Source organism: Lipophrys pholis (genome assembly GCF_963383615.2).
Source record: "Lipophrys pholis genome assembly, chromosome: 20".
Lineage (NCBI taxonomy): Eukaryota > Metazoa > Chordata > Actinopteri > Blenniiformes > Blenniidae > Lipophrys > Lipophrys pholis.
In genome coordinates this window covers 21,344,254-21,370,107 of record NC_137648.1, presented here as the reverse complement: position 1 = coordinate 21,370,107, position 25,854 = coordinate 21,344,254, and the positions used below count along the sequence as shown (strand labels likewise).

Here is a 25,854-nt window from a genome sequence, read left to right as displayed (position 1 = left end):
CTCGTGCTCCTTTGATCTGTTTCAGATCAGTGATTCCTTCTGCTTCCTAAAAGTGTCTCCTGATACGTTAAAGGGTTAAAAGAGGCGCAGCTCGACGCCAGTGGAGCTGAAGTCATCCGGCATCAGCGAGGAGGAAGAGGAGGAGGAGGAGGAGGAAGAAGAGGAGGAACCAGCTTCCAAAAATACTCATCGTCTACCTTCTCAGCAGCTCCGTGTGTCTCCAGGCCGAGCAGCCGGAGGAGCTCAGAGGAGGAACCATGGCGCCGGGACGAGAGCCGCTCCGCTCCGCCGCCGGGCCCCCGGAGGACCAGAGGTCCGCTGCGCTCCACAGACTGTGAGACAGACCGGGAGAATATCACCTGACAAGGCGGCACCTCCCCTCAGGAGAGGGAGGAGAGGGAGGAGGGGGGAGGAGGGGGGAGGACAGGAACAGACGCCCTCGCGTCCTCTCAACCTGGAAACACGGCAGAGCCGCGGCGCGTCACAGCGCGCCTCCTCCGACACGAGCCTCCCGTCTGGACTCACTTTACCGTCTCTCCTGCTCACTTGGAGGAAAAATAAAATAAACTTTTGTGGGGAAGGGGGGAACCTCCACCTGCACCTCCACCTCTCCGGGACCGCGTCCTGCTGCAGCCGGCGGAGCGGCGCGTCCTGCCGGGAGCGCACCGAGCCGAGCACCGCGCGCTCCGCTCGTTGAGAGAATTAAAGTCCCGCTAAGTGTCTCCAGGTCCGGGAGCCCGGGGCGGAGAAGATGCCGGTCCGGAGGGGCCATGTGGCCCCGCAGAACACCTTCCTGGACACCATCATCAGGAAATTTGACAGTCAAAGTAAGAACCTGCTTTATTTCCATCTCCTCCTCCGAGCGGCGCGCTGCTCGGTTCACGGTGCTTCCCTCACGTCTTACTCTCTCTAATCGTCCTCCACGGTCATTAGAACGCAGACAGCTCGCACGTGGAGATGCGGGGAAATGTGCCAAAGTGCGTAAAACCTGCAGATAAACCTGAGGATGCTGCTCCTCTCCGGAGAGTCTTCCTCCGCGCAGCTGCGCGCGCGCGCGCCAGTCCTGATCGCCACAGGAAAACACTGCAGATTCTCCCTGAGCGTCTCCTGCCGGATTCACCATCTGCAGCACCCCGGGCGCACAGAATTCATTACCACCGCTGAGTTTGGCGCAAATACGTAAACTCGTTGTCGTTCACGAGCTGCCGGGGAGCTTTAAGAAGCCGGTGTCAGCCTGCACGCACTCCGCGGACACCAAACTCTTTGGTTTTGGAAACTGATCAATACGCTTCCAAAACCAGAAGCACGTTTCCCAGCAGCAGAGCCTGCGGGGCATGAAACCAGAGCGTGTCCCTGTTCCTGAACCACAGGCTCCACGCGCTCACCTCTGCAGGTGCTTTTAATCTGGGATGCAAATCAGCAGCTTCCATCTCTGAGCTGCGATTTAAAAAAATAAAATAAGAAAGAAAGAAAGAAAGAAAGAAAGAAAGAAAGAAAGAAAGAAAGAAGCCTCTGAGGCTGCACGGAGAGTCCTGATCACACTGATTGATTTCACACTGAGAGAACTGGAGATGGAGTCAGTTTGTATTGTTGGGTTAAAACAAAACAAAACACCTCAAATAAGGTTTCACACATTTTTTAGTTTGATAAAAAAGAAACGACTGAAAAGACGTACTTGTTACAGTCCGGGGTATTTTAATAAGTATTTACTGAGGAGAGTCACTGTTTGTTTAATTTCTAACGAGCCCAGAAGTCTGAGGAGCTTCTGTCACTTTCCACCAAATAAACTTCATCTGGAGCCACGAAACACGTTGAACTGTCAGAATGAGGAAACGCTGCTTTAAATTTCACCTTAAATATTTATAATAATGGGAAAATCGTTCACATTCAGAACAGCAAGGAGTTCATTACATTTATAACCTTTTTTTTTTTTAAACAATTTTCACCAATTATTAAAACATCTTCTGAGAGATTTTAACTTTCTCTGCATTTAAATCTTTTCAATGTTTTTATTTTTTTATTTTTTTTACTCATTTCAGCTGTTTAACCATAAAAAAAGAAAAATAATTTTAGCAGTTTTTTTTTTTTAAATCCATTTTTCCTTTTCCAGCCATTTGAACCACTTGGATGTTTTTTTTTTCCACGTTTTCCTCTGAGTTCAGCTTTTTCTGGGGATTTGAACCACTTCAGTGTTTAGTTGCAACATTCAGGCAATTTAAATGTATTTTTTTTGCCTTTTTTTTTAAAAGCTCCTTTAAGCTCAGAGAGAAGAGTGTTTGAATAAAATGAAAGATGAAAATGTTCATTTGCATAGAAAAGTTGTGAAAGCTTCATAAAAATCTGATTCTCTCGTTAACAAACAAACAAACAAACAAACAAACAAACAAACAAACAAACAAACAAACAAACAAACAAACAAACAAACAAACGGAGGCCAAAGCAGCTAAAAACACCAAGATGCATGAAATGGCTAAAATAACTAAAAGAGCTAAAGTGAAAAGAATCCCTGAAAAAAAAAGAAATAAGAGAAATTGTTGACAAAATAAAAGTAATAAAATATACCTAAACCGTCAGGATGAAATGTCGTGAATGAAAACTCACTTCTTGTTTCTATAGAAACTTTTCTTCAATGATTTTCCTGATAATTCACGTTTTGTGGCCAATTTTATTTGGTGTAAAATCACCGAACCGTCTCTGGTGGTGGTGAAGTCTGCGGCGCTCTCGCCGGACGCGAAGTCGCTGAGCTCTCAGGAGGAGTTTCTTCTCAGTGACGGGAAACGTTTCAGTAGAAGCCAAAAGAAGACAGAAACTTTAAATGGTTTCACTTCTCTTCTATTTCCACTGTAAATCACAGAAATCTGCATTCATCACCAAACAAGGGAATCAGCCACACAAGGGAGACGACTATGATTCTTAAAAGTATTTATCATCTTTTGTTTTTAAAGCCAGAGGTTTATTGATTTTGGCTCCCAGCATGGCGGCGGGAGCATCATGAGGACAGGGGCTGCATGTTGGTCGCCGGTGGTTCATCACTGTTCATTTTTAGCACAAACACTTCCATCTTTCTGGCAAAGTGTTGGATAAACACTCGTTTATCCAAACAGCCGCTGAGGCGTGACGCCGGGGGGGGCGGGGCCTGTTTCTGCACGACAACGGCAGAAACAGGAAAATCCCCGTCCCACAAGTGTCACACCTTCATTTATCGTTTATCGTTTTGTTGGAGTCCAGACAGGAAACACCCGGCGTGGAGGAGAAAGTGTGAGTGTAGTGAAGACGAGCTGCAGGCTTCATCTCTGGCTCGTTTCCTGTTTGTGTTGATCTTCTGTTTGCTGAGTCGTCGAGTCGAGACGTTTCTCCGTCTTCATGTAGAAACGCTGGTCCTCGTTCTGCACATGCTCAGTAGAGCCAATCAGAAGAAGGTTTCCTCGGTGGTGTCATGTCTTCCAGTCCCAGTTTTATTTTGACAGTCACCGTAATAACAATCCAACCTGGTAGTTTTATTTTATCTCCCAGTGTTAATGTTTAGAGCTCATTGTCCTCCGCTGTGTGTGTGTGTGTGTGTGTGCTTTCAGTATTAAAACTAACAACAGCACCAACTAGTGGCCAAACATGAGAACTAGAATGGGCACTTGGCATACCTTCGCCAACACCACAACGGCAGATTTCATGCAATTCTGGTGAGTAGATTTTGGGAAAAACTTGTAAAAATACATACAAACAAACCAATAAATAGATAAATACAAGCAGACGAAAACAAAACTTTTCCGGCAAACTAAATTGGCGAAGGTAATAAATAAATAAATAAGTAAATAAATAGACCCACGCGGCCAAAGTAATAGCCTTCACCAAACCTTTGTTGGTAAAAGTTTTCTGAAATAAAATCTCAAAAACGACATTTGTCCTTAAACCGAGGCCGTGGCGTGGCGTGGCGTGGCGTGGTGTGGCGTGGCGTGGCTCATCCTGCTGGGAGTAACCCCCCCCGTGCCCCCCCCCCCCCCCCCCCCCGTGCCCCCCCAGAGTACAAAGTATTGGTGCGTCTTTTGCTACAGCCAATAAAAACTCTCATTTCATCCAGAGGAGGTTGAATATTATGGAAGAATCAGTTGTTAAACCTTGTTGTAGTTCTTACTTCATAGAAAACTCACATTTGTTGTCCATAAATGAAGCAAGTATTTTGAATAAACGTGGCGCGAAGCTCCACAAAGGCTCCGTGAGGAAAAATGAGGCCGACGCTGTTGGATGTTCGCAGTCTGGATCTGAAGCGTTGAAGAAGAAAAGGCTGAATGAAGTATAATCAAATCCAGGGAAGTTTCATGTCAACGTTATTTCATCCAACATGCTGTGTTCGTCTTCATGTTTTCTTCTTATAAAGCAAAACTTTCCAAACTCATATCAAGTAGTTTTTATTGTCAAGGTTCAGGAAGTAAAACAAGTGCAAAATAAACCCACCACACACATCTCCTTCAACGTTTCAGTCATTCAAAGTATTTTACTTTTTATCTCAGTATTTAGCTGCTCCACTTGCCTAAGGGTGTTTTCAAGTGAAAACTAAAACTTTTTTGTTGCGTTCTGAGTGTCGGTTTCCATGACAACGGCGCTCGGAGTTACTGAAAATGCAACTTTTCGAAAACAATCTCACTCCGTCTCCGTGGCGACGAGGGAAAGCGCAACTTTCCTGAAACGCTGCTGCCGCCGCGACTGCTGCTGCCGCCGCGACTGCTGCTGCCGCCGCTGCAGCTGCGGCACATGCTCAGTCGCTGGATAATCATGTCCTGTATTCCTATTGTTGACGTTTACATCGACTTCTTCTCTGCTGCATGTGTGTGTAGTTTCAAAACAAAAACAAACATCGGCGACAACTAGTGGACCGACATGAAGACGACTCCGTCTTCAATGTTTCTGCTGTTTCCGTGGAAACAGATATCGTTTTCAAAAAAATGCCTGTGAATGCTAAAGCAATGGGTTTACAGAGTTAGCATCGCTAGGATGATAGCCGTTAGCTCATATCGATGCTAACTAGCCTGTCAGGTACATCGCTGTGTGAGACACTGTGCAGGGTGCGTCTCCATGGCAACAGACGCTGATCTCCTTTGATCTCCTACATGAGGCGCCTCTCTCATCCGCTTTGTATAGAACATTTTGTTACAGTTTATTGGGGATTTATTTGTAAAGCGTTCGCCGCTAACATCCCAAGAGCTGATTGGTTGGTCCTTATGATGACAAATCATCACAGAAAATGTTATGCAATTTGGGTTCATAGTTTTTGCGAAAAGTTGGTAAAATACATACAAACGAAAAATAAATAAATAACTGCACTCGGCTAACTTCGTTGGTGAAGGTAAGAAATGAATTTTTGACAGTGGCGCCCAGTAGCTGTTAGAAAAGGATCCAGGTGTTGATCAGATGGAGTGAGGAGTCGAGGTTATTGATGGAGGACGGTTTAACCCAAACAACGGTGTTTTCGCTGAATCAGCAAACATTTTCTGATTGTGATGCTGATTAATGGCTGCCGCCGTCTCATCCTGTCTGCGTGTTCTCCGCTCTGAGCAGAGCGACGGGCCCCGAGCAGAACGGATACTCCCGTTCTCGCTGAAAACCTCGGCGGCTCGTCTCACCGCTGACACTTTAGAAATTGCTCTGATTGGCCGAAGACGGTCTGGCAGGTTGAAGACGGGAGGCCGTGACAAACTCTACATAATTCATGAGGGCGCTGCTTGTTTTTGTGCTTGTGGGTTTGGATGAAACTGTAACTGTGGCTGGATTTCAGCCGTTAAAGAGGCAGGAACTCATCAGGCCGATGGAGGAGAAACACACACTGCAGGTTTCCAGTGTTACTGTACACCGATCCTCCAATCTCCATTTACTGTACTGTGATCCCCATGTTTGATTTCCTCGCCGCAGACCGCCCGCCTCCTTGGCGACCGGCCCACAAAACATTGTGACCTCAGCGGGAGGTCGCGGCGACTTTTCACCGCTGCCTTGTTTTTCTTCTTCATCTTCTTCTTCTTGTGCGTTTGGAGCACTGCTCAGAGGAGGACGCCGCCACCGCCGCCGTTACAAGCCTCCAAGCCTCCAAGCCGCTGCCCTCCGGGGAGGACGCCACTTCTCTGCAGCTCCAGTACAAACACTCTGTCACCATGGCAACCAGCCCCCAACACTCTGACTCTCTCGCCCACACAGCCACCCACCCTCCTGCACACACACACACACACACACACACACACACACACACACACACACACACACACACACACACACACACACACACACACACACACACACACACACACAGAGACTGCATGTAGTTTCTCAGAGTTATTGTAATATTTGAATATTGTTCAAGAGGCTAAACGTGTTAGCATCAGACTGCACACGGTCAAATTTCATTTAATTACAATTTCATATAAACGGTGCAGATTTCACCGATGGTCTTTATTAAAACTCAACGAAATTAACGGAAAAAAAATGTAAGAATGTGCCAATACCACTTTTTTTAAAGGACAAATAAACATACCAATACTAACCTTTGGTTACTTGTCGATACCGAGTACTGATACGAGTACTTATTCATTGCCATAAACCCGAATATACTCCACACGCAAACAATATGCGAAGATTGTGCAGCGGCATCTCTCTGTTCTGCGCTATGCCACTCTAGACCGAGGGACCGAGCTGCTGGTGAGAAGAGGATCAGTCACTTTAATGTTACCCTGTAGCATGTAGCATCACCCAATGTGTGAGCCTGAGATTCTTTATCATGTAGCATCACTGGTGTGTGATAGCCCTGAAGCTCTTTAGCATGTAGCATGTAGCATCACTGGTGTGATAGCCCTGAAGCTCTTTAGCATGTAGCACGTAGCATCACTGGTGTGATAGCCCTGAAGCTCTTTAGCATGTAGCACGTAGCATCACTGGTGTGTGATAGCCCTGAAGCACTTTAACATGTAGCATGTAGCATCGCCGATGTGTGAGCCTGAAACTCTTTAGCATGTAGCATCGCTGGTGTGTGATAGCCCTGAAGCTCTTTAGCATGTAGCATGTAGCATCACTGGTGTGATAGCCCTGAAGCTCTTTAGCATGTAGCACGTAGCATCACTGGTGTGATAGCCCTGAAGCTCTTTAGCATGTAGCACGTAGCATCACTGGTGTGTGATAGCCCTGAAGCTCTTTAGCATGTAGCACGTAGCATCACTGGTATGATAGCCCTGAAGCTCTTTAGCATGTAGCACGTAGCATCACTGATGTGTGATAGCCCTGAAGCGCTTTAGCATGTAGCACGTAGTATCACTGGTGTGTGATAGCCCTGAAGCTCTTTAGCATGTAGCACGTAGCATCCCTGGTGTGTGATAGCCCTGAAGCTCTTTAGCATGTAGCACGTAGCATCACTGGTGTGATAGCCCTGAAGCTCTTTAGCATGTAGCACGTAGCATCACTGGTGTGATAGCCCTGAAGCTCTTTAGCATGTAGCACGTAGCATCACTGGTGTGTGAGCCATGAAGACGGTGATAAATAGTCAACAGACGTCATAAAACCAGCAGTTTGCAGGGAAAGGTCGCATGGTCGACAGGTGTGTGTGTCACTTGAATGAAATCACGTCTTTCACAAATTGTCTTCGACGAGGTGCTGATGGTTTGATGGGCGGCGGGCAGCCGGCCGGATGGCCAGGATATGAAGCCCCGCTGGTGGAACAAACTGCTTCTGATCCACACGTAAACTCGCCTCGGCGTTACATTCACACCAGAATCACAACCGTCTGAACAACGAACGTGTTGTGGTTTTTATAACGAGTCCGCTGGTGAAGTTTGGCTGATTGTAATGACAGAAACAGACTCTGATGAGCTGGAACAGAGACAACATGAGACCTGCGAGCCGCTGAAGTGAGGAAAGAGCAGCTGGTGGAGCATCTCAACTCATTAGATCCACTGGCAGCAGGTCAGTGACACGGCCGGGCGGGAAAATAACAATCTGTCGGCATTTCAGCGGGGAAAATGAGGAAAATCCAAGTCTGTGAAAAGTTAATGAAGTGACGACTCTTATATTTAAAATAACTCTTCTTTGGAATCAAACCGGCAACTTTTCAGATTGATAGACAACCTGATCCAACTGTGTGCCCCGCCTGAGATTGTGAGCTGTATGAGTGTTCTGTGCAGTATCGTCCCTGATACCGGTTTTGGTATCTGTACTGGTATCGGTACTGATATCGGTATTGGTATTGGTACTGATATCGGTATTGGTATTGGTACTGGTATCGGTATTGGTGCATCTCAGTGTGTAGAATGTGAATGTTGTTGAACAGAACCTGATTCCAGGAGTGTGACCAGGACAGTCGATGAGTCGTTAGTTTCCTCACAGTTTTTCATGGAAACTTCGCGACAGCTCACGTGGAGATTCTTTCAGTCACGGTTCGATGGTGAACAGTCACGGTTCGATGGTGAACAGTCACGGTTCGATGCTGAACAGTCGCGGTTCGACTTTCTGTCCTGTGGTGGTGATGCCGAACAGTTGGACCCTCCAGCCGAGTGAAGCACTGAGAGACGGAGAACACTGAGCTCTGACAACGTTCCTTCCTAAACGGGCCGTTGTGTTTGCTGCTCGGTACCAGCAGGACGAGCGTAGCGCAGGACGAGCGTAGCGCAGGACGAGCGTAGCGCCCTGCGGTGCCGCTCTTTGTTTTCCTGCTCCGTCTGTTTGGTTGCGACGGTGTAAACATTCTGCTGCTGGAGTCGGAGTGAGTCGGTGCCTGGAGACACTCTACTGGTGTGAAATCACTCGTCTCTCGCTTGCGCTCTACACACACACACACACACACACACACACACACACACACACACACACACACACACACACACACACACACACACACACACACACACACACACACACACACACTAACTGAGCGGCCACACAAAAGAACACTCGTGTACTTGTAAACTCCAGGAGCTTGTAAACACTCCTCTTTCTCTCTCCCTCCATCTCCACCTCAGGCCTTCCTCTCTCACTGCTCTTTGTCTCGTTTGACAGTCTCTCTCTCTCTCTCTCTCTCTCTCTCTCTCTCTCTCTCTCTCTCTCTCTCTCTCTCTCTCTCTCTCTCTCTCTCTCTCTTGACCCTCTGTGCTGCTGTGCTGATCTCAATGGGCACAAATCCAACCGGGCAACATTGTGTGTGTGTGTGTGTGATAGCAATGTACTACTACCACCTTTTTAAAGGATGAGTATGAGTGCTAACCTTGAGCTACTTGCAAATACCTTTCAAGCATTAGCAAACAATATGCGAAGGCTATACAGTAGCATAGCAGAGCGTAGCGTCTCTCTCCGCTCTGCGCTAAGCTCCTGTAGACCGAGGGACCGTTTGTCACTTTATTCATGTTTAGCATGTAGCATCGATGATGTATGAGCCCTGAAACTCTTTAGCCTGTAGCATGTAGCATCTCTGGTGTGCGAGCCTGAAACTCTTTCACATGTAGCATGTAGCATCGCTGATTCGTGAGCCCTGAAATTCTTTAGCATGTAGCATGTAGCATGGTTCGGAGTAGCAGTTAAACTACTCAGCGACGTCTCTGATGCTGGTATTGGTATCAGTAAATTCCCGGTGTGGAATATTTATTCTCGACAGCGTTCAAAAACAAACTGTTATTCATCTCACCGTCTTCATCCTCCGTCGGACTTTCTAATGAGCCGCTGTGCGTTTCCGTCTTTGTTGTGGCGTCGACCCCGAGCCTGATTTAAATGCAGCCGTTCCGGGTCTGCTCACTCATTAAAAGTGGCGAAGCAGGGGAGGAGGCTCTGCTGGACGGAGGTAAAGACGACTGATGAAAACAAAACACAAGCCGACACTGCAGCCTGCAGAGCCGCTTCGCAGTACTGGAATACTACACTAACCTGGCTTTAACTGCAAGAGACTGAACCCGTCCGTCAAAACAGAACCGTGAGACGAAGGGTGGGAGTCACATGTCAGCGTAGAGAGAAAAGATGGAAACATTCCTCAAGAGGTTTTTAGACGAGTTTAAATCACCGAAGACGATGAGTGACCGGATGAAAAGGTTTTTATAGGTTTTGTAATATTATTATTAGTATTATTACGTCAGTGTTTCTTTCAAGGATCAGTACTAATCTCTGTTGATACAACAATGGTGGTCGGAACCACTGGAAACACAACTCTTCCAAAATGCTCCGTCGCCATGGAAATGGGGAAAATACTGCTCTTCTGACGAACTACTAGTGAAGAACTGCTCCTGAAAACAAGAAACGTTTCTGAAAAATGAATCACTAGAGCTACACTCGGTAGAGCGCAGTCCTTCACCAATGACACATTTTTTTGAGTTAGCATGATAGCCGCTATCTCATATTGATGCTAACTAGCCTGTCAGGTAGCTACACCACTGAGTGAAACACAGAGCAGGGAGCGTCTCCATGGCAACAGGCGCTGATCTCCTTTGATCCAAGAGGAGCCTCTCTCTTCTGCTTTGTATGGGACATTTTTTCACAGTCTTTATGGGATTTATTCGGAAACGGTTCGCTGTCAACATCCCCAAATCGAATGGATTGGCCCTTGGATGGTTAGAAACCATCCCTGAAAGTATCATGCAATTAGGAAGGGTACTTTTGGGAAAAGTTGGTAAAATACATACAAACCAATAAATAAATGCACGCAGGTGAAGACATAACCCTCTCGGCCGACTTCGTTGGCGGCGGTAACAACAAGCTGCCTGAAACTTCAATAACTGCACTTGGATTATTTCGTCCCGGCTTATCAACACTGGGTTGGAAGTTCCTGGTCCTGCACCAAAACCAGTTCCAACACATCCGAGGAAGATACACGAGTCGTGATCTACCGGTAGAGAACAACCGGGGTCCCGTCGCAGCCGAAGCACTGGAGCTGAAGTTGAAGGTCACGTTGTTCTTCTGCTCCGTCACATGACGTCCTCCGAGACTCAAACTGTGAAGGCGTGGGTGCGTGCGCGCGCGCGTGTGTGTGTGTGTGTGCGTGCGTGCGTGTGTGTGTGTAGTCATTCTGTCCGAGGGATTGCATTGTAATTTCGTCATGATCAAGTTCACCAGCAGATTCAGTCGAATGTTCTTTACTTTCGTCTGAAGACAGATCCGTCGTTGTGAAGCTGCCGACTCCCCGAGACGAGTTCCTACTAAAACCACTTTGCTTGAAAAGAGAGAGAATCAGAGCTGGACGGATGTTTGTGGCTGAGAGATGAGCTCAGATCCAAACACTCACTGGCAGTCTCTCCGGGAGAATTATCGCTCTCACATCATCAGCTTTTAATTGGCTGTGCCTCCATGATCTTATTGTTATTTCAGAGAAGGAGGAGCTGAGCGTCGTCCCCGCAGAGCGGAGCGTCAAACACTTCATTTCCTGCCCTGATAGGAAACGAGCTCAAACACAGAAAGTGTGGAAGAAAAGGGCAGCGAACTGAAGACAAACACTCACACAGTCCTGCAAGAGATGGTGGGGAAGCAAAAATTCAAAAAAGGTTTTGTGAATTCATCACAAATCGTGAAATTTTCTCTCATTGATAGCCAATCAGAATCCTGGAAAAACTCCTTTAGGAAGTCTCCTGACACCTTTCCTTTACTCCTTTAGGAAGTCTCCTAACACCTTTCCTTTACTCCTTTAGGAAGTCTCCTAACACCTTTCCTTAACTCCTTTAGGAAGTCTCCTGACACATTTCCTTAACTCCTTTAGGAAGTCTCCTAACACCTTTCCTTAACTCCTTTAGGAAGTCTCCTGACACCTTTCCTTTACTCCTTTAGGAAGTCTCCTAACACCTTTCCTTAACTCCTTTAGGAAGTCTCCTGACACCTTTCCTTTACTCCTTTAGGAAGTCTCTTGACACCTTTCCTTAACTCCTTTAGGAAGTCTCCTGACACCTTTCCTTAACTCCTTTAGGAAGTCTCCTTAACCCCGTGACATCGTCCATGGGGTTAAGGAAAAGTGGATAGGAACGGAGATAGGAGGGACAATTAGGAAGCACCCTTTGTCTCAGTTTGCATCTAAAGAGGTGGAGGCAGAGATTTACGTCACAATGTGTATTTCCCAGGACTCTGATTTGCTGTCATGGCTTCGTGCTCCTCGTTACACTGCCCCCTACAGGCTTGGCTGCTCATGGCCGCTCTAAACCAGGCGTATCTGCAGGTCTGTGTAAATTAAATTTTTATTTTTTTGTAAACGTAGAGGAGGAACTATCTGCTTGTACATGTGGCCTTAAAGTTCCCAGCCAAACTGATCTGCTGGAGGGAAAAGGGAAGCTGGTTGACGGACTGAGCTGATTGGCTGATGAGGAACACCTGCCTGATGCTCAGCCTCCAGGAGGACACACCCTCGGCCCTGGTTCACGCCGGTGTGTGTGAGATTCCACCACAAGAAGGTTTACTGGATTACTGAGAGTAACTGGGTTACTATAATAATCTAATCTGACGCAGACGTGAGCCTGCAGGTTTCAGATGATATGCAGTCAAACGGAGCCTCAGTTAGAAAAAGGTCAGAACGTATTGATCTTCAAACATTGCAGCTTCACAAAAACAACTAAGGATGAAAGTTTACGTCTCAATGAAAAGGTTTGACTCTCGGGTTAAACGGCTCTGCAGATCTGGGTTGTGGTGGTCGACAGTTTTTATTATTTCTTTAATGGTTCTGAGCCTTGGAATCAGCTCTGATCCTCTGAGGAGACTGAGAGTCAAACGGACCTAAGCCGACTTCAGGATCATCTTTTCATCTGTCCTGCTCCTCTGAACCGTCCTCTCTCCTCTCAGCTCTCCTCTGGCTTCGTCCGACTCTTTCTGGAGCGACGGCACAGAGAAAAGAGGGTCGGCTCACCGACTTAAAGACCCGGGAGTCCCCAGTGGGATTAGACCTGGTTTGCATAAATCTGCATAACCTCGTTAAGGAAAATGGTTACGGCGAAGACGCCGGCGCCACCGAGACACTGCCGAGCGAAACGGCCCATTAAGGACCGCAGTGATTACTGGATTATCACCTTATGGGAGCTGCCGGGGGCGGAGCTTATGGGGGCGGGGCTGCCGGGGGGCAGAGCTCTGTAAGCAGCATTACCGGGTCCCAGACCGGCCAGAGCGAGGTCCAGGATTCTGTGGTGGTGAAACTCGGCCTCTCCGCCGCGTCGAGCAGCCGACACAGAAAAGATGGTGGCGTTTCCGTCTGGCTAACGAGTGAGAACATGTTGGAGGGAAACTCATTATTTATTTACACGCTGTTTGGAAAATGTTGTGAGGTTCTGCCGTCATTGGACAGAAAGAAACACTCAGCTTGTCAAAACATGACAGGAACCCCCCCCCCCCACCACCCCCCCCCCCCCCCCCCCCCCACCACCCCCCGCCTCACACTGATGACATCAGCACTTCTCCAGCAGCGTCGGAGCAACAGGAACAGAGTTCATCCTGGAGCGACGCCTTGTGCTGCGACTGCGTTTTCTCCTCGCAGGACGACTGAGGCTTCTTCACCCGGAGGACGACGACGATGATGACGAGGTTATTCTGCTGCTGCTGAGCTGGACGCTGCCCGGGGGGGAGAGTCTCACCTTCAGGGGGCAGAGTCCCACCTGCGAAGCGACAGCTGGAACCCGAAGAGCTTCACAACCGCGGCACACTGACAGTAATGTGGCTCATGAACAGCTTCTTCTCCTCTTCAGTGTCTGGAAATGACTGTTTGGTGCTTTTGAAATCAAATTGGTTGAGATGAGATGGTGGACGGACTAACTTTAGGAAACAAATGTACAGGAAGAGTCGTCACATCGAGGCCGCTACAGAAAATACTGCAGGCCTTGTTGCTCGATTCCGACTTCTAGAGGTGATTGTAAAGAAACGTAGTTGATCAACGAGCTCCTCTGTTCATCAGACAATCTTCACTGTCACTTTTAAAACCAAACTGAAGATCCACTTTTTTCGACTTCATAGATGATTCGTCATCATCGAAGACCAATCCATTAGATTTTGCGACGTTAACGGCGAAATGTTTCTGAATAAATCCCCAAACTGTGAAAAAATGTCCCATACAAAGCGGATGAGAGCGGCACCTCATGAAGGAGAGCAGTGTCTGTTGCCATGGAGACGCTCCCTGCTCAGTGTTCCACAGTGATGTCGCTACCTGACAGGCGAGTTAGCATCGATATGAGCTAACGGCTATCACGCGCGCTATGCTAACTCGGTACCGCAAACAAATGTGGGTGAAGGTCACGCTCTACCGAGTGTAGCTCTAGTTTTTATTAATCTATTATTTTAGTAAAGTGCTTCGGCTCCAGCTGCAGGTGTTTGAAAGTGTTTTATCAATAAAGTTGAGTTGATCGTTCAGGCTACATTTTAAACTCGACCTCCACCAGACCGCAGGGTGAACCTTGTCCCACCCCAGAGCGCGTGACGTCACACCGGACAGTGCCAGGGTTGCCAGATCTGACTCACTGTTTCAGCCCAAACAGTGTAAAACCTCCCACCTCGATAAAAACCAGTCCAGATCTCAGCCTCTGTAGGAATCATGTTGAAACAGTAAAACTATCATGTGTGTCATGAATATCATGTCATAAGGACACAAACTGACTAAACAAGGTTAAAGCGGGAGAGAATTCTGGTCCCCAATTGGACGAGACCCGTCCAATCTGGCAACACTGGTCAGGGCAGGGTAAATAATTTCCAAGTGAAAACAGTGAAAGAGCAGAATCTGAACAAAGTGACGAAGGAAAGAAGAATCAGATTGAGAAGAAAAAGAGAACACAGCTTCAACATGCTGGCGGAGTCCAGAGAACGTTCTAACTCTGCAGGGCTGATATTTTTCAGTGACTCAGTTTCTTCACGTCTCTACTGACTGTTAAGAAAAGACTCCAGAGCAGGAAACCCCTCCATTCATCCAGTGAGACTCCACAGAGCGACTTCTTCTTCCTGGCTGATCGTTGAGATCAGTGGTGCTGAAATATACCCGGAGCAGAAACACGTTCTCGTCTTCATACCAACATGATGAGACTTTAACGACATACTTCATAACATAACGAGGGGCGACAAACAAGCGGAGCCGTCGTTCAGCGTGAGAATGCACGAGAGGCGGTGGGGCGCGAGCGGTCCGACGCAATAAAGGCTGTGAGAAAATAAGAGCGTCGCTTTCTGTGTTTTCACGCTGAGCCGCGGCGGATTGATGGGAACACCGAGATGGACTATTACACTGGGATGGCTGTGACTGCGAGGCTTTTACTTTGTTTGTCCAAACTGCTGCAGCGTCACGTTAAAGTGCAGGATCGTTCCTGCTGAGGAAGAGGAGGAGGGTTTGTTTAACCTGAACCTTCACACTCTGGAAGGACCAGCTGGTTCACAAAACAACCGGAACGAAGGCTTCAGTATGTTGTTTTAATAAAGGTGTGAAAACCAAGTGCCGTTCTCCGTTCACTAAACACTTCTGCAGCACGTCGTTTCGATCTGAAGGTCTGAATCTTTTACGACCAAACGAGACGTCCGTCACTTTCCACCAAATCAAAATCACCTGGAGCCACAAAAGACGTTTAAAACGAGGCTGATGTCCCAAAACCTGCATTCATCAAGTTTCTCTTTTTCTTTTAACCTTCGCCAACCAAAGTTGGCCGTGCAGGTTAAGCTTTCGTCTACATGTATTTATTTATTTGTTTGTTTTGAATGTATTTTACCAACTTTTCGCAAAAACTACTCACCCAAATTGCCCAAATGATTTGTCACCACCCAAGGACCTTTTCATTGGTTAACAATTAACCAAATAAGCCGGGTAAATCCCCCAAAACTGCAGATGAATTTCCCATACAAAGCGGACGGGACAGAAAAACAAGCCGGGTCTGCGGCTGCTCGCGATGCTGACTCGGTTCCGCAAACAAATGTGGCGTTGGCGAGGGTTTGCACTCTACCGAGTGTAGCTCTAGTTTCCTTTAAAAGGCAGGAATCAAGAGCTTTGCTGCTTGATTTGGTTTGTAGAGACTTTATGTTTCCCAGTGCGACAGGAAATACATTAACACAGTGTTTTGGTCGGTGATGGACTGGTAATGTATCAGCTCTACGACCACGAGGAAGTGCTTTAGACGACCAATCTGGGAATCAGTCAAACCAGTAAAATGGCCTTCAGGCTTTTTTCTAAAGGAAATGCGGCGGCTGAAGTAGAAATGATTAGAAACCGGCGCAGCATTCGAGTGTTTCTTCCAGTTCAAAACCTAAAAGAGGCTGTAAAGTCTGAAGGGGCCGAGATTTCGTCTGGTTTCGGCCTCACGTGTCAGATCTTCAGTTTCCATGGCAATTCAGTCAGAAATGGTAGGAACCCCCGAAAAACCCTCCCGTCAGCCTGCTGCAGGATTATCTTTGTCTACACAGCAAACCACCACATCTCAGGATCTCTTTAATTCCTTTGTCATCATTTCTTCCTTCACTCCTCTCCTCCACTGATGCTTCTGTCCATCCTCTGTCCCTCTGTCCCTCTGTCCCTCTGTCCCTCTGTCCCCCTGTCCCTCTGTCCCTCTCTTCTCTCCTCTCTCGTCCGTCAGGCTCTTTCTCTGCAGCACAACATGTTGACTTGTGCTTCCAACACGGGCTTCCCTCCTCACCCGCCTACGCAGTGTACTGGGGGAGATTCCAAGTACACACACACACACACACACACACACACACACACACACACACACACACACACACACACACACACACACACACACACACACACACACACACACACACACACACACACACGCTGACAGACTGCATTGCCCCCGAGGTCTGGTCTTAGTGAATTATTCAGTCTGCGTCGGTGGGTATGTGTGTGCATCTCAAGTGGAATGTGTGTGTGTGTGTGTGTATGTGTGTGTTACAGTGGGAATATGAAATGGTGTTTTCCTGGTGAGCGGCGGCGGCGGCAGCCCGTCTTTAATCTGCCTCTCCATCAGGCTTCAGAAGCTCTTCGGGGGGGGGGGGGGGGGGGGGGCGGATGTCCGAGGTTCTAGAGTCGTGTTCTGATCCACGTCTGAACACTGAGGATGTTGCAATGAAAACATCAGGACCACATACAGTATTGGTACTTTCTGATAAAGGGCCGACAGGCGGATGTACTCGAGTATGTCAGAGTATCCATGAAGAGTATTTCTTCCGGCTTCTGTAAACTATAAACCACAAGTGAAGTGAGTAATTGTACCTGTTAACGGGAGACACGAGACAGGAAATGAACATTTTGTCCTCAAAAGTGTTTTTGTGAAAAACGATGTAGTTTTCATGTTGGGCCACTAGTGGGTGCTGTTTGTTTTTTGTAATGAAACCCACACACACACGCAGCAGAGAACAATCTGCTATAAAGCAGAACAATATTGGTACTGGGACATTCTGGTTGTGGAAAACATCTCAGCACAACAGAAACTAAAAACGGAGCCGCGTTGCTTGTTTTGAATGAATGAATCTCAATGTGTGCAGGCAACGTTAAACTTTATTATTATTTTTCTGATATTTTTTTGCTGTGTGACTCGTCCCGAAGCGTTTTGAGACACAATAAGCACATCAAAATGTGCAGAACGCTCAGGAATATGTTGCTGTAAATTCTACTAAGGATTCGACTGTTTCCTCATGAATCACAAACAAAATGTGAAGAAATGAACTGAGTCTGTTCATGAATCCTCCGTCTGATATGAAGCAGACGTAGTTTATTCTGGGCCCGTTCGCAGCACAACGGCGCGAAACGTCCGTTTAAATCTCGGGTGTCGGTTCACAAGACAGTGGAGCTCGGAAGCCACTGAAGATACAACTTCTTGAAAACACTACAACTCCGTCACCGTGGAAACGGAAGGAAACGCAACTTCTTCAGATACGCATGTCCTGGTCACCACGTTGGTAGTAACTAGTAGTTCTGCACATGCTCAGTAGAGACAAAGTTTCCTCCGTGGTGTAATGACTCCAAGTCCATATTCTCCTGGACTTGGTACTTTTATTTTGACAGTCGCCGCAATAACAATCCAACTTAGTAGTTTTATTTTGACAGTCACCGTAAAAACAATCCAACTTGGTAGTTTTATTTTGACAGTCACCGTAATAACAATCCAACTTGGTAGTTTTATTTTGACAGTCACCGTAATAACAATCCAACTTTCTAGTTTAATTTTGACAGTCACCGTAAAAACAATCCAACTTGGTAGTTTTATTTTGACAGTCACCGTAATAACAATCCAACTTGGTAGTTTTATTTTGACAGTCACCGTAATAACAATCCAACTTTCTAGTTTAATTTGGACAGTCACTATAAAAACAATCCAACTTGGTAGTTTTATTTTGACAGTCACTGGACATCGTTTTCAAACCGCTGCTGTGTAAACATGAAACTTTTCTGAATTGAAAACGATGTGATTTCACCTGAAACGTTGTCGTACAAGTGGCACCTGAAGGAGCTAACGAAGCTCCACCCTGATGTGACTCCGCTACATGAAAACCACATCAGCAGATAAATTCTAAAGTAATTCCAGAGACCTTGATAAACTTCAAGCAATAAAGAACAACTGACCTTCCAGCCAGAGTCAGGACAAGGTGGGGAAGTCAAATGCATCTATTGTCAGATTTAGGAGGAAGGAGGCGATGTCCAGGGCGTGGAGGACTGATGGAGGTCGAAGGAGCTGTTGGTGCTGAACCTCTGAGAGAAAGTGTGAACCAAGCAGGCTGGAAATAGCTTTGCTGTGTGGCGCTCCTCTTTAATTTGAACACATTGCTTCCACTTCCTGTTCCCTCTGGACCCCTGCTGGTGATGACCAGGTACTGCACCCTCGTCGTCATGCGGTGGCGCTGGTTCACCTGAGCAGCACAAACTCTTTGTCTCCACCCAACCTTCAGCCTGACCTGGTTTATCTGACACGGAAGCTTCTCCACCCTCTGGTGGCTCAGTGTTCATCTGGAGAACGACGGCGTCGATCTGCTGCTCCTCTGCGCGGTGGAGGAAGTGACTCTTTGACTGAATCAACCAGGGGGAAAGAGAAAAGACGTTCTCTCTGCTCATCTGGTCGTTATCCACGACTAAAGCCTCTTTAGTCAGACGCCGGGAGAAGAAACACGGCGTGAACACCCACACACGTGTCTTTGTGTCACTTGGTGCTTCGGGAGCCTCGGAGCGACGCCGATAATTCACCGTCAGACACGTCCACAATGTTCCCATGAATATCTGAGCAGGCGCCTCCACCGCCTCCTGCCAGAGCCGCCTGCTGAACCCCGGACGAGCTGCTCTGATTGATGAGGGTCTGCTGGAGTGACGGGTGGAGTGTTTGGGAGGCGGAGGGCAGAGTTGGTGATGATGCCGTGTTCAACACGGCGAGAAACCAGAGACTGATGTTCGCTTTACGGCGGAAAAAGGGCGGAGTAGGTCTGTATTCCTGCAGCAGGACCGTGATTGATGGATGATCGGGTGGGGGTTGAACAGACGGGGGCGGAGTCTGGGTTTTCTGTCAAGAACTGAGGCTCGCTGAAGCATGTTGAGTACAAACATCGTGGAGGAAGAGAGTTCGGCTTGATGGATGCAAGGTGGAGGAGCTTCTAGTCAAACACTGTTCCTCACCTCACCAAGTGACGGGGAGGTGAGGTCACCTGATTTTCATTCCAGGTGAAAGGAGTCCTGGTCCAACCCTGGTCCTGATCCTTTACTGGTCCAACCCTGGTCCTGATCCTTTACTGGTCCAATCCTGGTCCTGATCCTTTATGAGTCCAGTCCTGGTCCTAGTAACTCTCCTCACAGTGGTACTGGAGGTCAAAGGTCAAAGTAATACCATCCAGTGGTTCTAAATGTTTCAGCTCATCCAGGCTTTCATGTCTTTAAGACAAGTTGATCAGTATCATCTGGTATCAGCGATCAATACTTTAGTGTATCATCACCAGTTTAGTGATTTATTTAGTCAAGGCATTGTTTCAAATTGTTCCGCTTTGGAAGCCGTTTTCAGAAAGTTGAGTTTTCAGTGACTCCGAGCGCCGAAAAGGAAACCTTCAACTCATGGAAACTAAACTGTATGGAAACTTTGATCCATCCATCCATCAATCCTTCCATCCATCCATCCATCCATCCATCCATCCATCCATCCATCCATCCATCCATCCATCCATCCATCCATCCATCCATCCATCCATCTTTACATTAAATCCCTGAAACTGTTGGACCCCTTAAACGTCACTCTGACATATTTCTGGTTTAGTTCTCGTCTATAAAAGTGATCGGTCACGTGTTATTGATTTGTACAGAGCGAGGCTGCATAATAAACGACAGTAGAGCAGGATGGTCCCGACCAAACACTGACTGGCTGTTTGTCTCTGAGAAACATCGTTATCGTTATCGGTATCGGTATCGGTATCGGTATCGGTATCGGTATCGGTACAGGTACATCCCTCATTCCAACATACCTGCAGTTTGAAATTGGCTCCAAATGTAAGTTTTGCCGACCAGCAGCTGAAGTGCAGGAGAAATGAAGTGAGCAGGAATGTGTGTATTCAGAGCAGCGCCTCGTCGCGTCTTATAAAATAACGGATTCATCGGCGCTCGGCGGAGGAATCGTGACACGTCACCTCTGTGAAGAGGATTTACTGGCAGTAATGACTTCCTGCCCCCGTCCCCGTTAATGGGGTAATTCCTGTTAAGGGGCCCGTCTGTGATTAAGGTTAATGATGAACACTTAGCAGGGAAAACTGCCCCCGGTGTGTGGACTTTGTTTTAATTTCATTCAGCCATTGATCACAGGAACAAACGATGGCATTGCCTCCGAGCTTTAGGCAATGTAGGGGGGGGGGGGCAATCTGCCTGGTTGGACACTTCCTGCAACTTTACCTTAAAATGAACAGTTTTTCCTCTGGAGGTCTGAGCAGCAATACAACAAATTAGCATGAGTCCAGAAAACACAGCAAAGGGAATGTTTGCTTTGTATTTATCGATTGTTTTAATTCACTTTTCTGCATCTAAATCTGTTAATATCTGAGTTGATGTTTCAGCTGCCAGAAATTCCTAAAGCCGTCTTGTTGGTAGTGGAGAGTGTGATGTGATCCACAGCCCCTCTGCTCTTCGCTCTTTGTTCCACCGACCTCCACCCATTCATCATCCTGACACCCGGGAAAAACCCCGGCCTTGTTTGTGGAACTTCAATCCAATCACAGTTTCCCGGAGTGTCGGGTTCCGGGTCAACTGGAAAGATGATCAATTGTTGTTTTCAATTGCTTTGTGTCCACCAAGATCTACCGTCAGCTCTCGTATTGTTTGCAGGATAATCTCAGTCTGTCTCCACTGGAGAACCGTCCAGAAGTTCCACATCCCACCGGAGGCTGCAACAGGCTTCTGACCATGTTGGGTTTTTTTTTTCTTCCCAGAATGCAACATTGTTGGGATTGTCCATCCACTGAGCATGTGCACAACTAGTTACTATGGTCCGCATGAGCAGTGGCACAAAGTTCCACCATTGGGAATCGTTTTCAAAAAGTCGTGTTTTCAGTGGCTCTGAGCAGCGTTGTCGTGTAAAGGTGTGTCCACAGGGGGGCGCCACTCTGCAAAATTCAGTTCCTCAACAATCACCGAGGCTCAGTTCCTTCATGAACTTGTCTCGCGCGCACACGCGCACACACACACGCCACACACACACACGCACGCACACACACACACACACACACACACACACACACACACACACACACACACACACACACACACACACACACACACACACACACACACACACACACACACACACACACACACACACACACACACACACACACACACACACACGTCACGATGATCCTTAATCCTGAAACATGCTGTAGCACCGCATTACGTAATAATGTAATATATTTTCAACTCATCATGTAATAACGCCACATTTTGCAGTAAAATTAAAATTATTAAATTAAACTTACAATCTTGTTTCATTTCTTCAAGACAATTAAAATGGCTGGAAATACTGATTGGCTTGTAACTAAATATCTACCAGCAGGTTGGCTTGTAACTAAGGCCCTGTTTACACGACAACGTTTCACGTGACAACACCTAATCCGCAAAAAAAAAAGGAGTGCGTTTACACTGCAGCGGCGGACACAGAGACAACGAGGTAGTTAGTATGCCGGGCCACTGGAGGGCGCTGTTGCTTGATTTTGTAATGAAACTACACAGACGTGTGCAGAGAACAAAACATTATAAACGTGAAGAAAATGGAGAAAACCTGACATCTGCATGGACTGATGATGTATCGGATGCTATCAGGGGAGAGTCTCAACTATTAAACTACTGATATGGACGATAAAACTGGAATACTGACGGTGGGTCGTACCACTACGTGGCCGCCATATTTGTTTACAACTGAATGAGCAGGAGGGAGGGGGAGAGACGTGCAGTAACAGGCTCTGTCGCCTCCGACAGTCTCTGCAGGAGGGATTTGCACCGTGGAAGAATCTTTCCACCTTGGGAGCCGGATTAAAAACTTTGAGGATACAGTGCATCCGCAAACTGGTGCCGAGTAAACGGACCCCCCCAAAAGTGAAGAAAGTTTTGCGGATACACTCGAATTCGTTGTCGTGTAAACGGGACCTAAGTCCAACTGAATCTTAATTTTTTTCTCATTATTAAAGATAGAACCATGTCTACGGATTAAAGGCAGAATTTATTACATGATGCACCAAATTATTACAATTTCTTGTTGCCATATTTGACACGTTATTACAAAATGCAGCAAAGTTTATGATAAAAAGTGGCAGATTATGACATAATTAAGTTAAAAATGATATTCCATTATTACATGTTTCAGCATTATTCCATAAAGTGGTGCGACACACAGCTGAACAGGTGTTGACATGGATGTGGTTATGAGCGAGTTCAGTTCTGACTCTGGATTGACGAGGGTTCAGAGACCAACTGAAGCATCAGCATCGTTAAATTAGAATCTGATGAGAAGCTCCCAGGAGAACTTCTCCCCTGAGATCTGTGGCAGGTATTCGCTGGTGGACCTGAGGATGAAACCTCCGGCCCGGTTTTCCCAGAATCCTTTATGTTTCTGCACCATTCAAAAGCCATTTTCTACCCAGTTTGATCTGGAGGCTGATTGGTCGTCTCTCCTGGTTCGCTGTGGGAAAGACGTAGACGGCGAGAATTTATTACAGATTCATGAGTTTCATGAGGATTTTCCTGTCATGGAAACTCTTTGGAAAGTTTGTCCTTGGAAGGGGCATTTTCTAAAAGTTCCACCTTGGGAGCCGTTTCCCAAAAATGGTGTTTTCAGAGGCTCTGAGCTTTGTTGTCGTGTAAACAGACAAAATGCAATGCAAGTTTTGCGTTTTCACTCGAAATGGAGCCTGAAAGATAAAGTTTGTTCCAGATTTAGTGGAAAAGTCTCTTTTGAATCATTACCTTGTTTGTGGTTTCAAAAATGCCCAGATTCTAAGTGTCCATTATGCCTATTCTAACTCGAAGAGACAAAACCAGAGTGCAGAAGCCGATACTTCATATCCTACTTGTGAAAAGTACCTTTATGAAAGTATCCGTGCATCTCCAACCAGATTTTGGCAGTATGAGCTCTTTTCTTGAAGCGTTTGACGTCCGACCTCATTCCGGTTCAATGTTCGGACTTTCTTATTTCCGTCGGTTCATTCCCCCACACAAGCCGGACTGTCTGTCCTCCAGCTCCCCGTCAACAGCCGTCCCTCGAACCGTCGGCACGGCTGCTGATGAGCGCTGAGCTCCGAGCGGCAGCGGGAACAACGTGCTCATCCTGCTCTTTAGTGGAGAACATCCATCAGCCGGAGGCCCAGCCACCCTGACGCAGCACAAACGTCCACACAGACACAAGGACGTTTATGACTCGGATGAGATTCCTCCGCCTCAAACGACCCATTTGTTGTTTATGAAGTGTGTAAGTCGCCGCGGTGGTTTCTCCCTTACAGGCACCACAACTATCTGAGATAACACCGTTTTTGTTTCAGAAACACAGAGAACGACGCAGTTGGTATGCCAGGCCACAAGTTGGCGCTGTCAGCACTCTGGAGGCCGCCATTGTTGTTACTGTCCATCCAGCGAGCGTGAGCAGAAGAACTGTTTACTCTGCCTGTGGTGTGGCAGTGTTTCCAGAAAGTGTTGTCTTCACCCGTTTCCACAAGCTCCTCACCTAGTTTCTGTTTTTTTTTTTTTAATCGTTGAGAAAAGAGTGATTTTCTCCTAGAATTCTGAGCAACACTCCCGTCGTCCACATCGTGGTTTCATCACAACTGATCGCTCTTTTCCTTCCTCTCTCAACCTGCAGGTCGCAAGTTTGTCATCGCCAACGCGCGAGTGGAGAACTGCGCCATCATTTTCTGCAACGATGGCTTCTGCCACATGTGCGGCTACTCGCGAGCCGAGATCATGCAGAAGCCGTGCACGTGCAACTTCCTGTACGGACCCGACACCAAGCGGCTGGCCATCGCCCAGATGGCGCAGGCGCTGCTGGGGTCCGAGGAGCGGAAGGTGGAGATCAACCTCTACAAGAAGGACGGTAGGACTGCCAACGTTTGTGTCTGTGCTGAGCGAGTGTGAACGTCATGACCTGTGCGGGCGGAGCGACACGAACGCCAGGATCGGGCGTGAAGCCGGCGGCGTTTGAACGGGTCGTTGTGGTGTCTGGTGATGGCGGGAAGGTTTCTGGATTCAATGAAGAGAAGAGTCCGGTTGATTTGTCCTTTGTGTTCCGGCTTCGGCTGTTTCGTGCGCGGCTCTTGGTCGGGAGAGAGCGTCAGTCGTTTCACTGTCAGTCCACCTCGTCTCCTTCCGGCGCCGTTTTCCGTCGATCAACGACTGTGACAGTCAGACCGAGGGAGTCTTGTTCAGGAGCAGGACTCAGAGTCCCAGGCCCTTATCTTAGGACAAGGTTTTTAACTGAAAATACAAAACCTTTGTTCAGTTTCCAACACAGAGCAGGAGGGGAACGCAGCTTCTGTTGAACCGTTGTCGTGTGAACGAGGCCTTAGACTCTTGGGGACTTAGACTCTTGGGGACGTAGACTCTTGGGGACTTAGACTCTTGGGGACTTAGACTCTTGGGGACGTAGACTCTTGGGGACATAGACTCTTGGGGACTTAGACTCTTGGGGACTTAGACTCTTGGAGACTTAGACTCTTGGGGACGTAGACTCTTGGGGACGTAGACTCTTGGGGACTTAGACTCTTGGGGACATAGACTCTTGGGGACATAGACTCTTGGGGACTTAGACTCTTGGGGACTTAGACTCTTGGGGACATAGACTCTTGGGGACATAGACTCTTGGGGACTTAGACTCTTGGGGACATAGACTCTTGGGGACTTAGACTCTTGGGGACATAGGCTCTTGGGGACTTAGCCTCTTGGGGACATAGACTCTTGGGGACATAGACTCTTGGGGACTTAGCCTCTTGGGGACATAGACTCTTGGGGACATAGACTCTTGGGGACTTAGACTCTTGGGGACATAGACTCTTGGGGCTTTAGACTCTTGGTGACGGTCACAGCTTGAGTTGGATTGTATTTTCCCACTTTCGATTGTTTTCTTGTCTGTTTTTGTTCGGTCACGTCAATATTAGTCCGGGTTTCAATAGTCTGCTCCATCATGATCCCGACTGTGTTTGATTGCTGTCTCTGATCCCGATGTGTTTCATCCTGGTGTTGAATTGTTCCTGATTATTTCAGCTTCATCTTCCTCCCGTGGGAAGGTTTTCTGTTGCCCTGGGTTGTTTCAAACGTGTCTCATTTCCCCCACATATGTTTTGGTACGTCTGAAATGACTCAATCTTTCCTATAAAAGGATTTGTGATTGATAACAATGCTTCCTAGAAATGACTCCTTCTATTGGAAAACATGTTTTTGTCCGTTTTTGAATTGGAGCCACGCTTGTGAGGAACATAAATCTG

At 47.3% G+C, this 25,854-nt stretch overlaps 2 protein-coding genes across 2 annotated transcripts in view; both read left to right on the top strand.

The window, feature by feature from the left end:
• Window positions 1-338, top strand: part of sspo (SCO-spondin) — a gene marked incomplete at both ends in the record, with an annotated part of 82,517 nt that extends 82,179 nt beyond the window's left edge. Inside the window, one exon of the mRNA XM_080489978.1 lies at window positions 225-338. Coding sequence (XP_080346104.1) covers window positions 225-338 — 114 coding nt within the window. The remainder of the gene's footprint in view (window positions 1-224) is intronic.
• Window positions 339-751: 413 nt separating this feature from the next.
• Window positions 752-25,854, top strand: part of kcnh2b (potassium voltage-gated channel, subfamily H (eag-related), member 2b) — a gene marked incomplete at its 5' end in the record, with an annotated part of 267,583 nt that continues 242,480 nt past the window's right edge. Inside the window, 2 exons of the mRNA XM_080489191.1 lie at window positions 752-827; window positions 24,237-24,467. Of these exons, the coding sequence (XP_080345317.1) occupies window positions 752-827; window positions 24,237-24,467 (307 nt within the window). The remainder of the gene's footprint in view (window positions 828-24,236; window positions 24,468-25,854) is intronic.